Genomic DNA, 18,688 nt, shown 5'->3' with positions numbered 1-18,688 from the left:
TTTTTTTAAATCAAGGAGTGTTCAAACCAATACCATTCTTGATTTTTTTTTCTTGAGCTAAAAACACATCTAAACATGAAAAATGTTCAAACCAATACATGTTCGTTACTAAATAAAGCATTGCAGTTTGGATAAAGTAAAAAACATGCAAATATATTTTTCAAGAAAGTCTAGGACGGTCTGGAAGACAAATGATCTGGAACTACACATTGCTCTCTCTCTCTCTCTCTCTCTATATATATATATATATATATATATATATATATATATAAAACCATAACCGCATGTTCAGTTTCATACAACATTGTCATCTAACATGCACATCACTTCACATATAAAAAGGCCGCCAGCATCAAGCATTTGGCTTTTGGTGCTAAAGATTTTCACAAAAATGAAAACTTGGCTTCAATTAGATGGGTAGTCAAATGAGGGGTGAACATGACATCTTATGGAAGTTCCACCATTTCCAGTGGCACATTAACTTCAAAGTTCTGTGAGATCAGTCTAATGGAGCTCACTGCATTGCGGTTTCATAATAAAGTCAATGACATCTCACACACAATTTGAATAATTAATCTGCTCTTGACTATCTTGGACTTGTAAAGGCTTCCTATAAGATTGTAGGAGAAGAGAAGAGCAAACCACACTAAGTGACGAAGCAGCCATGCAAGCACCAGCCAGCCAAGGTGGTAGCCTGATTCCAGTGAATGGAAAAAGAATTCCAGCAGCTATTGGCATTCCTAGAACATTGTAACCCAGTGCCCATACGTAGTTTAGCCGGATTCTCGACAATGTTTTTCTTGACAGATCGATTGCAGTGATTACATCTTCAAGATTGCTCTTTATTAAAACGACATCAGCTGCTTCTATAGCCACATCAGTCCCAGCACCGATTGCCATCCCAACATCAGCAGCTGCCAAAGCAGGCGAGTCATTTATACCATCACCAACCATCGCCACTGTCATGCCTTTCATCTGAAATTAATATAGAACTTAAGCAGGTATACAAGAAGCTGCTTATCGAACTCCATCGAGTTAAAGAAATCATTCCTGAAATCCTAGAAGACAAACTACTACTAGTCGCTAACAAAATTTCAAAACCCAAGTTACACAACGTTGCATCATGGCGGCAAAATTTCATTATATTTTACAGAAAATTTTGATGTACGCAATTTCAAATCCTGCAAAATACAGTAGATGGAAAGGTAGTCTCAAAAGTTTATCAAGACCAATCTGGTGAAAAGAACACGTGCATTCCGAAGTTCAAAAATCAAGGTTACAAATCAAGAGAAGGATTGCCAAGATATACTGAACAAGAGCTTCCAATATACAGATATAACACATTGTCATAAACACTACAACCCCATAGTTGAAAGCACGCTAGTACAAAAGGTTTTAGCAAAAACTTGGAGCAGCCAGTGCACATCATCTTGTGTTGGGACGTTGCAGGTTCAAAACCCAATGGTATAGTGACAACAATGCTCTCAGCAACATGATAGTTGACAAACAGATACATCCTACTTGAAAAGTGTCTCAATTTTGGAAATATACCAGTCAAGAAACAATAGTTTTGAACATAACAATTTTTTTAACATTACTAGAATTCAGGAAATGTTAGTGATGTTCTCATGGCTCCAACATAGTTTGTCAATGCACATACATAATACATTGCAAAAATGGGTTATGGTGATCCTTAAGATAAGATACATAACAATCAAGCATCACAACCATTTTTGCAAAACAAGCGCTGAAAATACTAATGAAGAACTCCATAATATGAAAAACGGTTAAGTGATACAAAGTCCAAAGGATCGCAATTTGTATGGCTGGGACTGAAATCAGGCAGGCAATCCAGGGTTGGACTTGTTCTTAGGATATCAAAATCCCACAGGATGAGAACTCAGACGCACTCATAGTAACCCCTTGGATGCTGCAGACCAACACCAGTCCATATAATGTTTGCCCAGTTTTTCTAAATCTGTCACATGGATGTTACTGTGGATACAAGGATATGACGATTTTTATGAAGTTTCCAATATGGCTAGTAAGGCAAAATGGAGTGTTCGAGTGACACAGGTCCTAATAAAAAAAGCTATAATTAAGTCCCTCATCTATTCCAGCTGCCTAAATCACCACTTCACCAGCCTACTTGGAGTCTCCAACTGTTTTGTCTAACTGCTACTATCAGTAGATCAGCCAATGTTTGTACAAAATGCTGCATATGTACGAATGATAAGAGATAATCTTGGAAATGAAAAAGAAAAAGAGGCTACCTGAAGCTCCTTAACTTTATCAGCTTTGCCTAGAGGATCTGTCTCAGCAAACACAGTGTGTATGCCAACCTCCTTAGCCACTGCTGAAGCAGTGGCCCAATTATCTCCAGTCACCATGATGCTTGAGATATGCATAGAGTTGAGAAATGACACAACCCTCTCAGCTTCTGGCTTGACAGGATCTGTAACTGCAAAAGCTCCAATGACTTTTTCATCTATAGCAACTAGTATGCATGTACGTGCAAGCTGCTCAGTTTCAGTCAAATAATTTTCAACCTCATGAGACAATTCAATGTGGAAAGCGAGCATAAGCCTTTTGTTTCCAACTAGAACCTTCTTATTTCCAATAGTACCACTAACTCCAGAACCAGGATGGGCTTGGAAGTCCTTGGTATCAAGTGATGGAGCCAAAGCTGAGCCATATTGGTGCCTTATCTTCTTGGCATGCCCTACCACTGCCTTTGCAAGAGGATGTTCACTGTTTGCCTACACATGTATTGTGAGGGATGGTTACATATGCATGAACATTATGTTTCTCTATCAAAAGCAACTCATATGGCCCTCTCAGTCTAATGGAACATTATAACATCAATAGAAAAAAACAATAATTCCAAGTCTAGTGTACAGGCCACCTCAGCCAATCTATAGTCCAAGGTCAGTTTAGATGTTTTTAACCTTGTCTTTAATGGAACATAAAAGCATTAAAATAGAAAAGGACTGGGAATCATTCTGTGGTTTACCAGAAACCTCAGTTGATTGATACAAGTGTTTTTGGCCATTAGATGGCGTATTTGTAATTTTCATCAAGAGGAGAGAAAGCTCAGGTCAACTTCCTGGGTCCAAATTTTTTTCCAAGTTGAGGTTTACAAGATAGATTCAAATTCTGTATATATAAAAAATATATATTCTAAGAACAAATGGATGCATCTGGACCTATCTTAACTCAATAGAAGTCTGAAACCTGGAACCAGGAAGACTCAATGTAGTTGAAAACTGAGCTGACTTCATTGAAACATCTTCAAGGTAAGCATCCTTGACAAGTTACTTGGTGTCTAGAAGCTTCAATCAATTAAGTTTAAGGAAAAAGTATAGCACCAACATGGTTCTGAAGGCATGCGACTAGACCGGACTCGGCCTAGGTCTAAAAAGTCTCCAGATTTGACTTAACCTTTTTCTGGGATTGTTCCAATGCCAGGTTTGTCTTTCCTCTTGTTAGTACCTATTAGACACTTAAACCACATTTGCATTCAAGTTCTGTGGCATCTATGATAATCCATGTCAACAAGACAATATTCTATAATAAAGCTACAACTTAAGTTGCATGAAGAATTATTACCTCAGCAGCAGCTGCCATGTCACAAAATTCTTGGATTGGTAAATTGCAGAAACGCATTGTGCTAACAACAACTGGCTTCCCAACAGTAAGCGTACCAGTTTTATCAAAAACAACAGCCTTCACCTGAAATCCAAATTCCCAAAGATCAGACAAAACAATAGCTTAAGAGATAGGTGGCTAACTCTTTCTACCATGTGTTCTTTTTTCATTGTTCTCTTGTCAATTGCTTTCAACATTTTGGACAAAAGAACAACCATCCAAAGTATCTTATCCCTTTTTCAATAGCCCTTGTGCCAAAAATTCACTGTTCTTTATTAAACGTGAAAGTCTAATAAACACGTAATTATTTACTCAAAATCCTTTTCATCTAAGTTACTATCTTTTTTTTTATAAGTCACTATTTGACATTTTTAGAATTGTTATACTTGCCTTGTGTGCACTTTCAAGTGCATTTCCACCTTTAATCAGAACACCCTGAGAAGCTCCTTTCCCAGTGGCAACCATAACAGCAGTTGGAGTTGCAAGTCCTAGAGCACATGGGCAAGCAACAACCAACACAGAAATTCCAAACTGTAATGCTAGCTCAAATGTGTCCATTGCCTTTGGAATCCATCTCTTTGGGTAAGCCCCAACTTCACCAGGTATGAACCATCCCAACCATGTAATTATCGCTGACATTACAACCTACAAAAGGGAAATGGAGAAAAACAAATATCAATTATGCTTATATTATAGCCTAAAGAAACACAGTTAACTGTAAAATTGATTATACATCATATGCAATCTTGCCAAGAAGATCATTCTTTGCTGTTGTAGACCATCTCACAAGGTCCAATTGCAAATAAGAATTTTACACCTCTTGTGAAATGAAGAAAATCTAATCTAGTTTACTTTCCACCCATGAAGTGAAGAATACTTTGAACTTGAAGCAACTGAAACAACTAAAGGCATTGCCTACATATCTTCCATTTTCCATTTGCCTCAACATTTAATATTAAATTTTAGAACAGGAGAACTTATAGAGTCTTACCAGAGGAACAAAGAACTTGGAGATATGGTCCGCTAGCTTCTGAACTGGTGCTCTAGCCATCTGAGCAGCCTCTACAAGTTGAACAATCTTGGACAATGCAGTCTCAGACCCAACATGAGTAGCCTTAACTAGTAAACAGCCATTCTCATTCATTGTTCCCCCAATAACCTATTAAGAATACTTTCCTTCTCCGTTAGCACAAAGTAAAAACATGAAATGAAAATAAAAACCAACTTTGGCAGAAATATCATAATAAAACACCTTATCTCCAGTCCTCTTAGCAACAGGCCTAGACTCCCCTGTAATCATGCTCTCATTCACATGGCTCTGGCCCCTTATAACAACACCATCAACAGGAACTTTTGCACCAGGAATGATCTTAATCACATCGTTCCTCTGTATCAACTGAGTACTAATCACCATCTCAGAAACCACATTCCCATCTGAATCCAGACTTAGCAGAAAGGCAGCATCAGGAGCGAGATCCATAAGCTTTGCCAGGGCATCTGATGTCTTCCCTTTTGCTACAACCTCCAAATATTTTCCCAAAAGAATAAATGATATTAACATGACACTAGTCTCAAAGAAATCCTGTCCCAAAAATGAGTCGGAGCTAACAGCTTTCATGACCGTGTAGACAGAATAAAAATAAGCAGCATTGGTGCCCAAAGCAACCAGGACGTCCATATTTGCAGACCCACGCTTCAGTGCGTGATAGGCTCCAACATAAAATCTAAAACAAAAGCCAGACTTAGAGGTAAACATAGGCACATGAACAATGGCTGTGGACAGAAAATTAGAAATCATTTCAATAGGATGTAGTTAATAGCTTTATGAAAATAAGTATAATGACATGTTCTCAAGATAAAAGACCCCACAGTTACACGCACGATCAGTAAATAAAGATTTTGCACAAAGTGTTAATGTTTGTAAATTATAGAACAGTAAGAAACATCCACTAGTTAAATAGATTCTTTATTTTAATTTGAGAGTGCAGAATTAGAATCTAGACAATCAGATTAATTCCTGGTGGCACCTTGTGGGAAAAAACAGAACTATCTTTAATGGCCTAGCATATACACACCAAAGATCATGTCCACACACACCAAAGATCTTGTCCACACACACCATATTTTTGTCAATGACTATTCTAGGCATACTTAGATTTACTTTCTTAAGTACAAATCTGAGGTTTTTTCACATTTTCAAATATTTCATAAAATGATTAAAAATAAATTTCAAAATGATATTTTCATTTTTCGCATTGATTCAGAGGGAGAATTTATGTCCAAAGAATTCAAAGACTATTTCAACTTACATGGCATTATACACCAAAGATCTTGTCCACACACACCACAACAAAATGGCCTGGCCGAACGTAAACTACGACACATCATGGAAACTACTAGGACCTTATTAATAGCAAATCAAGTTCCAAAAGATTTTTGGGCGAAAGTTTTCCTAACTACTACCTATCTTATTAATCGAATGCCATCTTCTTCTTTGAAAAACATAACTCTAATTGAAAAACTTGTCAACTTATCTACTAATTATTTTAGATTAAGAGTCTTTGGATGCAAGTGTTTTGTTTTCACCAACAAGAATGGCAAACTCTCTCCCCATGTGATTCCTTGTGCCTTCTTAAGATATGCCGATAATAAAAAAGGCTATAGGTATTTTGATTTTCAAAATGAAAAATTATATGTATCAAGAAATGTATTTTTCCTAGATAAAGAAAGTTTTTTTGAATTCGAAAAACCCAAGGAAAGTCTATGAATATTTCTTTTTAATAGATTCAACTTCAAAATCCAATGAATGGGATCTTGAATGTGACTTTAACAATGATCAAAGTCCTATTGTTGTTGAACATAATGATGATACTGAAGAGCAAACCTATAGGGACGTTAGTCTGAAATATTCAAGACGTAGAAGGTCAAATCTTCTATATGCATTAGAAAAATATTTCGAAGTACCAACCAGAAGGTCATCCAGAATTTTTAAACCTCCTGAAAAATTTGTGTCATACAAATCGTTTTCACCCACATACAAGGCCGTTATTGCATTAATACAATCATATGTAGAACCGTCATCCTATTCTCAAGCCAAAAACCATGTAGAATGGGTAGAAGTCATGAAAACAGAATTGGACGCATTAGAAAAGGCTAACACTTGGACCATTCAAGATATTTCCCAAGGTAAGAAACATATAGGTTGTCGATGGATCTATAAAGTCAAAACCAAGAGTGATAGAACTCTTGAAAGGTATAAAGCCCGCTTAGTGGCTAAAGGGTATGCCCAATAATACAACATCGATTATGAAGAAACTTTTGCCCATGTTGCTCGTATGACCACTATCAGAACTTTAATAACTTTGGCCTCTATTAGAAAATGATATATATTTCGGATGGATGTCAAAAATATTTTTCTCAATGAAAATCTAATTAAAGAAATATACATGGAAGCTCCACCGGGTATTAGTATCCCTAAAGATAAAGCTCTTCGTTCAGAAAAAACACTTTATGGTCTTAAACAGGCACCAAAAGCCTGGTATGACAGATTTAGTCGTGTTATGACTGATATTGATTTTCAATCTTATTTGACTGACACTGCTTTGTTTATTAAGAATTTTGATACATGCATTATTGTTCTCCTTCTCTATGTGGACGATATGATCATCACCGGAGGCAACAAACAGGAAGTTGCAAACATCAAAACTCTTCTTAAAACTCATTTTGAAATGACCGACTTAGGTTTATTAAGATATTTTTTAGGAATTGAAGTTGCTTATTCCCCTCGTGGTTATTTAATATCTCAGTTTAAATTTGCCTTTGATATTGTTTCCAAGTATGGAATTACAGATGACAAGAAAGTAGGCACTCCAGAAGTTATCAACATCAAAATGAAGATTGATGATAGAGAACCTTTTGATGATCCCACTCCTTATAGACAACTTATCGGAGCACTTTCCTATCCTTTCATTACTAAGCCAGATATTGCACACATTGTACACACAGCTAGTCAATTTCAATATACTCCCACATCTGTTTACATAGGAGCAATCTTATGTATTATTAGATACATAAAGTCCTCCCTTTCACGAGGACTCTTCTTATCTGCTTTGTCGTCTTTAGATTTAATTGCCTATACTGATGCAGATTGAGGAGGTGATCCCAATAATAGACACTCAACCACTAGTTTTTGTGTTTTCTTAAGTGAATCGTTAATTTCGTGGAGATGCAAAAAGCAACAGAAGGTCTCTCTCTTTTCCACCGAAGCTGAATATAGAGCCATGGCCACCACGATAATAGAAGTAGTTTGACTCAGATGTCTGCTAGCTGACATGGGAGCTGAATCAATACAAGCTTCAAGAATGTGTTGTGACAACAAGAGTGTGATATATATTACCAACAATCAGACATTTCATGAACGCACCAAACATATTAAGATGGACTGTCACTACGTCAGAGAGAAATATCTACATGGAACCATTGATCTGTCTTATGTTACATAAGAATACCAATTAACAGACTTCTTCACCAAACCTCTTGCTACTCCCAGATTTCACTTTCTCTTAAACAAACTTTCGCTCATTGTACCGTAAGTTTGAGGGAGAGTGTTAAAATATAAAATGTAATATATATAATAATTATATTATATTATATTATTATTATATATATATTTTTTTTTATTTTCTTTTCCCTTTTTGTATTTTTTATTTTTATCTAGTTCGTTTAGAACTAGATATCATATCCTAGTCAAGTCCCAACTAGGACTTGACTAAGGATATAGTCATTGGACCTAGTCCAACGACTATATTTAGAGTCGTTGGACTAGGTCCAACGACTCTTAAGGAGAGCTCTCCTTCACCACTCTCCCACTTGTATAAATAGGGGTGTTCCCCCTCCATTGTAATCAATGCCTTTTAAGCATCTCTTGTGAAGAAATAAATATTTATTATTTTTAGTGTGTTCTTCCATTTTTACCCTTTTATGGGTTGTGCTTGAGGTGTCTCCAATAGACACTCTTTTGAAGGTTTCTTGTGCTTTTGTGGAAGACCACCATTTCATTACACAATGAACACTCATATATTAGTTGCAGGGAGCTTAGAATATATTACAATGCTATTTCATGCAAAACATGACAAAGCCAACAAAAACAAAGGACATTTGACCGAGAGAAACGTGAAAATAAGTCAAACACAGCCCCTGGAAATAAGAAGTGGATATTAGATACTACTGCAATCCCCCCCTCAGAATTTTTTGATTGATGAAGTGTGCATTGTAAGGAAACTACAGTGATCCACTTGATAAAAAGGCACAAGTATCGTTAGCAGGAGATACCATTTGTCCCAAGGACCAATGGAATTTTTTAGGTCAAGAAGCAGAATACAATGTTTTGATAAAAAAGAACGGGCTGAATTTAAATTTCAACCTTCATCAAAATGGTGATAGCATGACACTTACTTGAAAGTCATATCCATAACATATATATATATATATATATATATATATATATATATATATATATATATATGTATATATATGTATATATATATATATATATATATAGAGAGAGAGAGAGGAATGTACTTTCTACCAATGATGAATTGAACTGGGGTACACAGGATCCATCTCAGCACCATTCCAACAGTAAGCATGTTATAGATCGTAGAGTTTAACCAGTCTCCAAAAGGATGAAGCATGGGAAGAACCATGGAAAACATAACAACTGGAATGGAAAATATGCAGCTCCAAAGAAACTGGTTTCTGTAAACACGTGTCTCATTCTGACGTTCAATTTCTCTTCGTCTTGGGGGTGTGTACAAACTCGCTTTATAAAAGTTGGGCCCATGGCCAGCTTCTTGAATGCATTGGATCAGTGACCTAGGACCAGTGACATCTGGATCGTATATAATGGTGACTCTGTTTCCTGATAAGTCCATTTCCACATGGCTTACACCAATCATTGACTCAAGAGCAGACTGAACGTATTTACCTTCTGACTGGGAACTGAGTCCTTCAATTCTAAGATGGACTTTGTTTGCCTCATCTCCAGAGCTTATCAGATCAGCTTCAAAACCTGCTGAGTCAATGGCTTGGATTAGTTGTTCAGAATTGGTTACATTCGGATCAAAATGGATCCTTGCTTCTTCAATAGCAAGGCCAACAACAGCTTTTTTAACTCCATCGACCTTCATAAGGGCGCGTTCTATGGACTCAGAGCAGCTGGTACATGCCATTCCTTTGATTCTGAGTCTGCATACTGCTATATCTTGTGAATTGAACACCTCTACCTGGAAGCCTGAATCTTCTATAGCTTCTTGGATTACTTTGACCTGTGAGAGATTGGAAATTTATTATATTCTGTTCCTAAAAGTGCAGCATATAGGAAGTTTAACAATTTATGTATTCAAGTGTAATGAAGAAAACAACACCCATACACGTAATCTATATTGAAGGTGAAGATGGAAGAAAGTGAACTCACATTGACAAATTCTGGTCTGTATCTAATAAGGGCCTGGCCTTGAAGAATCGACACTGCAACATTGTCAATACCTGGCAGCTTTCTCACAGAAGACTCAATGGATGCAGCACATGAAGCACACTCAATTCCTACAATTTTAAACATGGCTGACTTTAATACACTACCCTTCTTAAGTGCTGTCACAGAGCAAGGGACCATGACATAGTCTGAAGAAGGCAGAAGAGGCCTGTGGAGTTCTTTGCTGTCCAAGTCCATTTGCTTTTTCCAGAAGCGCAATCAATCCAATCTTTTCAAATATCTCAAATTTGAATCAGCAAATGCAAAGCCTAATACCCAGTTCTGACATACATATTCTCTTTTCAATAGCACACCTGATTTTCAAAAAAATATATGTAATTCAGTACAAAAAAGGCAAAACTAAGAGCTACTAACATATTATAGCAATTTTTTCTTAGAGAAAGAAGAAAAATCACCATAGACACCACTATGCAGATATTTATGTTTGCACATTATGTTGCAACTCATTCCCAAACAGTTGAAACCAACACTCTTTTTGCAGATACAAACCTTGCAACAAAATACCAAATTCACGACGTTACAACTCTTCAAACTTCTAGAGTTGCAACAAAGAGAGGTGACCACTTCCCAATAATATGAATAAATGCAGGCCCTCAAAGCCATTTCTCATCAAACAACATGTTGTTCTTCAAAGTGGCTAAGTGTCTCTTTGAAGACACTCCTCGTTACACCCCTGAAAATATCCCAAAGAGTTGAAACCAACACTCTTTGCAGATATAAACTTTCCAACAAAACACCAGATTCATGACGTTACAACTCTTCAAATTTCTAGAGTTGCAATAAAGAAAGGTGACCCCTTCCCAACAATATGAATAAATAAAGGCCCTCAAAGCCATTTCTCATCAAATTCCATATTGTTCTTCGAAAGCTTGGCAATTGAAAACGATAAAGAGACCAACATGAAACCTATGACAATTTCATGATCGCATCAGAAGAACTCCACGAGAACAAACTAGCTCAAAACTAGAAGGCAAAGAAACACCACAAAAGCCTAAAATGCGTAGAGATAACTTCATCTTTCGTTACCAACATAATTTCATATGATTAATAAAGACAAAAAGATGTGGAAAACAAACACCTATAGTCTCTCCCAATGTCACAAATCTCGTTCTGTGGAAAAATGTAATATCTTCATAATAACCAATATAATATAAACATCATGTTTTTTGGCATTATATCAGCTTTTGACAGTACCGAGTTTAAAATCTCAATATTTTCAAAATATTTCCGATAGTTGTTACATGGGTCTCTCCTAAACCCCGATTCCACTCTGTAAACCAAAAGCATATTTTTTGAACCAACAGGAGCGCCATCCCCACCACAATCACTTAAAAAATAAAAAAGAATTGGAAAAATCTAAAACTGTAACATGAAAATATCACAATCCAAAGAATCCAAAGAGTAAAACACCCAAAGAAACTCAAAAGAAAACCAAAATAACAAGAAATTTTTTTAATTAACAAAATTTAAATTATTAAGATTCCGAAACATAAAAGATCCAGTATGAATTGCAATATGAAAGTCAATATCATAAACCCAACTAATAATCAAATATCAGTTGAAACACAAGGAAACCAAAAAGAAATACTGTCTCATACTCGCTTTTTCCCCCCTCTCTTTTCTTTATCATTCTGTTTTAAACTTATTCTGTAAAACCTAATTTTTCATCACCACTTCAAAGAAAACCTTCACCAACCAAAATATTAAGAAAAAGATTCTTCGATTTTTACAAAACCCTAGCACGTACGAAACGTTGACCAAGACAAACTCTTCAGGTGCACACACCCAAAAAAACATATTAAAATAAAAATAGAAAGAAAACCCAGAACCCCAAATACAAGAACTCTCCGACTCGATACAAAACCCAAAATTTGCAATCTCTCACACAAAAAAATTCCTCCACGATAGATGAAACGAAATGAAAAAAAAAACCCACAAAAAAGGAGAAAAAGATAATGAGATGCAACTCCACAGAAGAAGAAAAAAAGGAAAGAAAAAAGAAAGAAAGAAAGACTCAAGAGAGTGGAAACCTCAGAGAAGGAGAAGAAAAGGCGGACGAGGATGGGTGTCGTGGCAGAGCGCTCAGAGAAGAGAGAGAGAGGAACGTACCTTTTTTTTCCGCGAAAGAAACACGACTGCTTGTATTTTGGACTCCCTTTTTTGAATTTTCGAATTGCCAACGTAACGCTCTCACACCGACTTAGCCCTCTATCTAGGGAGACCTACCATGACAGATTACCATTTTACCCTTATGACCTAACGACGCTGGAAACTTCCCTCCGTTGTTTTGGATCAGGTCTGTGAACCGGGTAGCCATTGGCTGCCGAGTCCGGTTTCACTCATTCCCTATGTTATCCCCAATCTTACCATATGATGCAAGTTGTTTTGATCAAATCTGACCATATAGATGGATTCAACATGGTAAATTTAATAGAATCGACCTTCGAATGGTATTTTCTGGCTAAAAAATGTAATTTTTTGAATCACAAAAATTTGTGTTTTGTCAACCGTTGATTTTTTAATGGCCAAAATATCTTGCACACAAGTCAGATTTCAATGTTTTAAATGCTGATCTTCAGTAAATGAATGACCAGGATCGCATCTATGCAGTCTCATTTGATCAAAACAACTTGCATCAATGAAATCCAAAGGAGGGGTACGAAGATAGGGATGACATAAGCTATGAGCGGAATCGATTTGTCTGCTGTCTGCTTATGTTTGTAAACGGATTGTATTCAAGTCATCTCTTGGATATGTATATAAATAGGGATACAACAAGAATGCAAATACTTGATTTTTATGAAAATACTAGAACATAAGGATACATATTGTTTAAATATTTTATTTTTAAATTTTATATATATAAGAAAAACATTTGCTACTAATGAAGCTAAGGAACTAATGTACTAGAAATCATAAGTGCAAGCTTTATCGACTCAATCTAAACATATGCATGTGTTTGCTTAAGATCAAGCTTTGGATGGTGTAAAAACATGATATCTTGAGTTATGACATTTTGGTAAATTGTGAGTCGACTTTTTATTCCCTTTTAAAGCCTAATTAATTATCCTAATTATATGATTCAAAACAAGTTTTCTACTAAACAAACCATGTATACAAGTCAGATTGTATACAAGTCATTGACCCCATTTCTCATTAACCTTTTTATTCAAAACAAGTTTTCTCATATACATGTGTTTGCTGGAATCTGACTTGTATACAATCGGTGATCCAAAATCAATGGGTACGAAGATATCAGTTTTTTTTGTTCAAAAAAATATGTTTTTTTGTCGAAAAAGCATGAACCAAGAGTCGATTCTCACTAAATCGAGTATGCTAAACACATCTAACGGTTCAGATCTATTATAAAATACTTAAAACCTATGAGGCAGAACGGGGTTAATGAGAAATGGGTGTTAGAACATGGATCCTATCTAACCTGATGTGATTAAGTTAGAAACGAGTACATCATGGGATAGCATGACTCATGGGACTTACGTGGCAGTTATTGCAATTATCCATGAAAAGTAACCACCGATTGTGGTAACCTTCTACTACAACTCCACTACAGGCTTCTTTGAGAAGTCTAAAAAGAGGCATGGTTGCTTGATGAGTGAAACCAAGGTATCATCTTTCTCTCGTTTGGTTTAGGGTCCTACTCACCATCGACTTGACAGCCTGGGCTCATCGTGAGCATTGATAGGCTGAGAAGAACGTTGTGCACTTAATCCAATGCTCCTTTCATCAATATGTGTTCTTGCTTTTAACATTCTAATTATGTTTTAAGAACGCCAACAATGAGGCTTAGTACGTTCAATTTCTCTCTCTCTCTCTCTATATATATCTCTATATATATATATCATTCAATACACTTTATATAAAAAATATATTCATATATAATATATATTTTAAAAAAAATCATTTGGTGTCCCATCTTTTGAGCTATGTATAATAAAATAATTAAATTGCGCTATTGCATAATAAAATAGGCAAACCAAGTGTTGGAAACGAAAATTTATATGGATCTTAACCATGCAATTTCAAGTCTCTATTGGATCGGTTTAATAAAAAGCTGGGTCCCTAAATGTCTTTTCAGAAAATATGGGATTTTTTTAAAAAAATATCCTGTAAAAGATGGGTTTATAGATGTAATTCTTATTTCTTTTGAAATATACTTATACCAGCTGAGGAACTATGCCAGTAAGATCTACACACGAATTGTGACGTGTTATGAGTTGCAAGGCGCATGTTTGCCAGGACATGAAGACATTATTTTTTTTCATTATTTGATTGGTTAAGGAAATATCTTTTTAATATTTTAATATATAAAAGATTTTATTATTAAAAATATTATTAAAACTATTAAAATCATTTTAAAAACAATGAAATGTGTTCCATACATGTCATAAATGTGTTGCCTGTCATGTGGTGTCCCTCGGCACAAGGTCAAAATGGCTGAGGAATAAATTTAGAATTTAATTGAAAAACAAAAACTAACCATAGAACGAATAAATATACAAAATATTAAAAATGCACATGGTTTCCGAAAATATTATACAAATATGCACGGCTTAGGTTGAAAATCGTTAGAGTTAATCAGGGGTTAATATTTGGTTCTATTGAAGGCATGGAACTATTTACAAAACACATTTTTTAATATTTTTTATTGACGGACCGTATAGATGTGATCTACAAGGTATTTTTTAGTAGAAAATGAGTTTCAAATCATGTGATTTTACAACTCAACAAATCATATTTTGAAATAGAAATAACACGATCCAAGGTTCGATCCTTACCAAGCAAAACATGTTGAATGCATTTATGTTGTTAGACCGAATCCATAAAATGTGATTTCTAGCTTAATAGTTTCATGCCTTCAATAGCACCCAATATTAATCCTTTAGTCAGGCTTCCAATAGGCTTCTTGGATATGGATCTTAAAATAAGATTTGGATTTGTAGTTAGATTAGGTTCATAACGTGTGATTGTATTTTTCTGATTTAGATTCAAATCTGGATAAATCTTTTCTTTCATAATCAAATCCAAACCAAGCCTGATCCACTTGCAACTTTTACATATAAGATACTTGAATTCATTGTAACCATATAAAATTTGGATATTGTTTAAATCTGCCTCATCGTATCAAACAGTTTAAGTTCAGGCTTATCCCTATCATTGCCATTACCTAAAATCCGGTTTATATATATTTGAATGAACCATGACCAATAATATATTTTGTTAATAAGTCAAAAGGATCAAAGTTGCATCAAAGAGCATAAATTACCTCAACAAATATTGGGTCTTCAAATAATTTTTTTAATGACGAGGAACCCTAGCTGAAGCAAGGGAAACTCTCGGTGGGCCCCCACAATCACCTTGCCTTACGTGGCCCACCTCTGAAAGCTATGAAAACACCCATGCACACCTGTGGGGTTTGATTCGGTGCCTTCATCTCGGCACCCTCACAACCATCCAGCTGGCCACGTGGGCGACCCCACGGTGGTCCAATAATTAGTCTCACAAAAAGAAGTTAAAGAAGCAAACTTTTTACCTATTGCAAAAGACAAGTGAAGATTCAATAGGCACAATTCTTTTTCTCCTCCATATTATTCTTCTCCTCACAAAAGGCCTCCCTAAAAAAGTATTATTGAATTAGTGGATGATTACCTCTTTCATAAAAAATCAAAAGTTTAAGAAGCCTTTTTTATCATTTTGTATTTGGTGTTTGGCATACTGAATGAGACACTAATATCCTACCCTCCTATAACATTTTCTAATGATATTATAAAAGTTTTTCCCTAACTACCTAAGTTCTAAAATCACAAGTTGATTATTACATACTTATTAGAGGCTTAATTCCAACAACCACCATCGCCATGCATGCACGTGTGCGCGCACACACACACGAGTTTAAACAATTAAAAAATAAGAAAAATTTAAATACCCCCAAACTTTTTGGCCTAATTCATGCACACACCAAACTTTTCAGAGTTTGCAAATGCCTACCAAAGTTTTTACTTGGGTTAATCAAATGACCCCAATCATAATCTGTCGTAGGATTGATCTTGGGTTAACCTAACTCATGTTTTGAAGTTACCATTTTACTCCTATAACTGGAGAAATAAATTTATTAATTTGCCCTTATTCTAGAAGCATGAACAAAGTAATTAAGTTGTAGGGCTATCAACCGAATGTTTTGAGTAAAACGTTTATTGACTACAATGGCACTTGAACCCCTTAATACGAAACACAAATCTCTAACTAAAACTCATTGTTGATTATTAAACAAAATTATATAAAGCTTAAATTATAATAAGCTAATTAACCTGACAATCACTTGACCCACCAATAGCATAACTAGGCCCATTTAGTTCCTCAATAGCTGACCTGATAAATATCCCAACTGAAACTAAATGTATTTTTGTTTAACCCAAAAGTCAATCTGGTTATAGTTGATATAAGTTTTACTATTTCAAGAATCAAAATCAATTAGTTATTGCCATTACGGTGACTATGCAAGCTCTAAGCGCCACTAGGTTTGTTTGGCTCCTCAATAGCTGACCCAATAAGTATCTGAACCGAAATTAAATACATTTCCAATTAACCTAAAAGCCAATCTGGTTATAGTTGACAAAAGTTTTATTATTTCAAGAAACAAGATGATGGTGACTATGTGAGCTCTAAGCGCAACTGGGTCGGTTTGGTTCCTCAATATAGAGAGAGTTGACTTTATATAGGAGATAGAGAGACTCATGACTTGTGATAAGCGAAAAAAAAAAGTTTCCTAAAAAAAGAATATTTTCTAAAAGCTAGGCGTTATCATGTGGCAAGACATGTGGGTAGCATGATCATTTAAAAAAAATATAACAGAATTAATTAGAGGTAATTAAATTGCAAAAAATGACCATACTCTATGGACAAAATGACTTATTTCCTGAAATACCTTATAATTTATGAAATCCACCCCATGTCTAAAATTGTAAATAGCCAACTTTTTTAGAACCTTTTTACCCTTTGCATGTGAAACTCATGAAGTTCTCTCGCTTCGTTTATCGCGTATCACAAACTTTCGTTTAAAAGAAGGTTTACACATTTTTTTTGTGGACATCATGAAGTTCGCATAATCATATTTACGAACATTCTTTAAATTCAAACCTTGAAACTTTGCAAATACCTGACTTAGTTTGCATATATAATACAAAATTCACATAAAAAATAAGTGAACCTTTTGTTAAATTGAGCCTTGTAACCTTACAAATAGCCTACTTAATTTGCATATGCCTCACAAAATTCACATAAAAATATTTGTAAATCTCTTGTTAAATTGAACCTCATAACTTTGCAAATATTGGACTAAAGTCGCATATATGATACTAAATTCACGAGATACGTACCATACGAACCTTTTTTCAGTAACAAGAAGATCCACAAATATGTGGTTATCCTGCACAACTTCATATGCTTGCTGAATTTGAATATAACAGGTGATTTTTATACCCGTAGATTTTAATTGTAAATTATAATTGTAAGCATATGAATTGTGTAAATGTTCTCAATTTGAATTAAGTAGGTAAAACTGTAAATTTGTAAGGATGCTAAAGCCCGCAAAAAAGATAGATGAAAAATGATCAAACAATGTAGTTAATGCCAGATGCTTTTCCGGCTGAGCTTTTAGTGGCGCTTCAAAAGCACCTCTAAAAAGTGTTTTGAGCAAAAAATTGAGCTAAGCATCCATCATGTGTGTGCGATGGATGCTCAACGCACATAAGTTTTGTTTAGGTAGTTATGGATTAAGCAGCTACCACTTTTCTTCTCTCTCTCTCTCTCTCTCTCTCTCTCTCTATATATATATATATATATATATATATATATATATATATATATAGAGAGAGAGAGAGAGAGAGAGAGAGAGAGAGAGTAATGATCCGGTGCTCCGGGAACACCTACTAGAAACCATAGTTGTAGGTTGCATCTTCTCAACCAGACCTTGTAGATGTACTTAATACAGTTCATTTGATAAAAATCATGTTTTGGATCATGATTTTTGGACATCAAAATAGGTTTTTTTAGTCATAAAATTTTGGTACATTGTTAGCTGTTGATTTTTGAAGATCTTAAAAAACCTTTATGTCATAATCACATGATTCAAAACTTGTTTTTCACTAAATAATGATTATAGATTATATTTATAGCGTCTGATCAACAAAAAAAACACTCAAATTTTGAAAATTTAAAGCTTCTATTAGGTGGGAGTAGCCTATCATTACTTATGATCATTCCATGCTCTCTGCATGTAAGTTAGCGATAGCTTTTCCATCCTTGTGCAAACTGTCTTTTTCTATTAATAACCAAGAGGGTTAGCATTCTAATCCCATGTCTCTTATCCCATTTTTTAAAATCAACCCACCCTTTTTGCCTACCATTGCAAAACCATCCTCAAGGTAACTAGACGTCACATAATGAAAAAATGCCCGTGTCTTAAGATAG

General features: G+C 35.2%; 1 protein-coding gene across 3 annotated transcripts; it reads right to left on the bottom strand.

Moving 5' to 3' along the window:
- Positions 1-380: 380 nt before the first annotated feature.
- Positions 381-12,384, bottom strand: LOC149830326 (copper-transporting ATPase HMA4-like). Of its 3 annotated transcripts, XR_016433657.1 has the most exons (10): positions 12,311-12,384; positions 10,124-10,494; positions 9,229-9,974; positions 4,901-5,372; positions 4,640-4,807; positions 4,039-4,293; positions 3,610-3,732; positions 2,550-2,759; positions 2,274-2,461; positions 840-975 (listed from the first exon to the last, which is right to left on the bottom strand). XR_016433657.1 is itself a non-coding variant. In XM_090015788.1 (9 exons), exons 2-9 carry the CDS (start codon positions 10,376-10,378, stop codon positions 553-555), a joined length of 2,928 nt encoding a protein of 975 aa, XP_089871914.1. In that variant the 5' UTR covers positions 10,379-10,494; positions 12,311-12,384; the 3' UTR covers positions 381-552. The 3 variants fall into 3 exon arrangements, 2 of the variants coding, with proteins under 2 accessions (XP_089871914.1, XP_089871915.1); XM_090015788.1 differs by having other exon boundaries at positions 381-975; positions 2,274-2,759; XM_090015789.1 differs by lacking the exon at positions 12,311-12,384 and having other exon boundaries at positions 381-975; positions 2,274-2,759; positions 10,124-10,509.
- Positions 12,385-18,688: the final 6,304 nt, after the last annotated feature.

Source organism: Nuphar pumila, chromosome 8, assembly GCF_984573655.1.
Source record: "Nuphar pumila chromosome 8, dmNupPumi1.hap1.1, whole genome shotgun sequence".
In the NCBI taxonomy this organism is placed as follows: domain Eukaryota; kingdom Viridiplantae; phylum Streptophyta; class Magnoliopsida; order Nymphaeales; family Nymphaeaceae; genus Nuphar; species Nuphar pumila.
Note: the sequence above shows the minus strand (reverse complement) of the source record. Positions and strands in the feature narration are given on the sequence as shown.

Bases quoted from the DNA above. Each gene is read 5' to 3' on its own strand.
- LOC149830326 (XM_090015788.1), bottom strand. From the start codon at position 10,378: ATGGACTTGGACAGCAAAGAACTCCACAGGCCTCTTCTGCCTTCTTCA. The intron at 3,733-4,038 runs GCAAGTATAACA...TTTGGATTTCAG, and splicing joins CACTTGAAAGTGCACACAAG to GTGAAGGCTGTTGTTTTTGA. The intron at 976-2,273 runs GTAGCCTCTTTT...TATTAATTTCAG, and splicing joins ATAAAGTTAAGGAGCTTCAG to ATGAAAGGCATGACAGTGGC.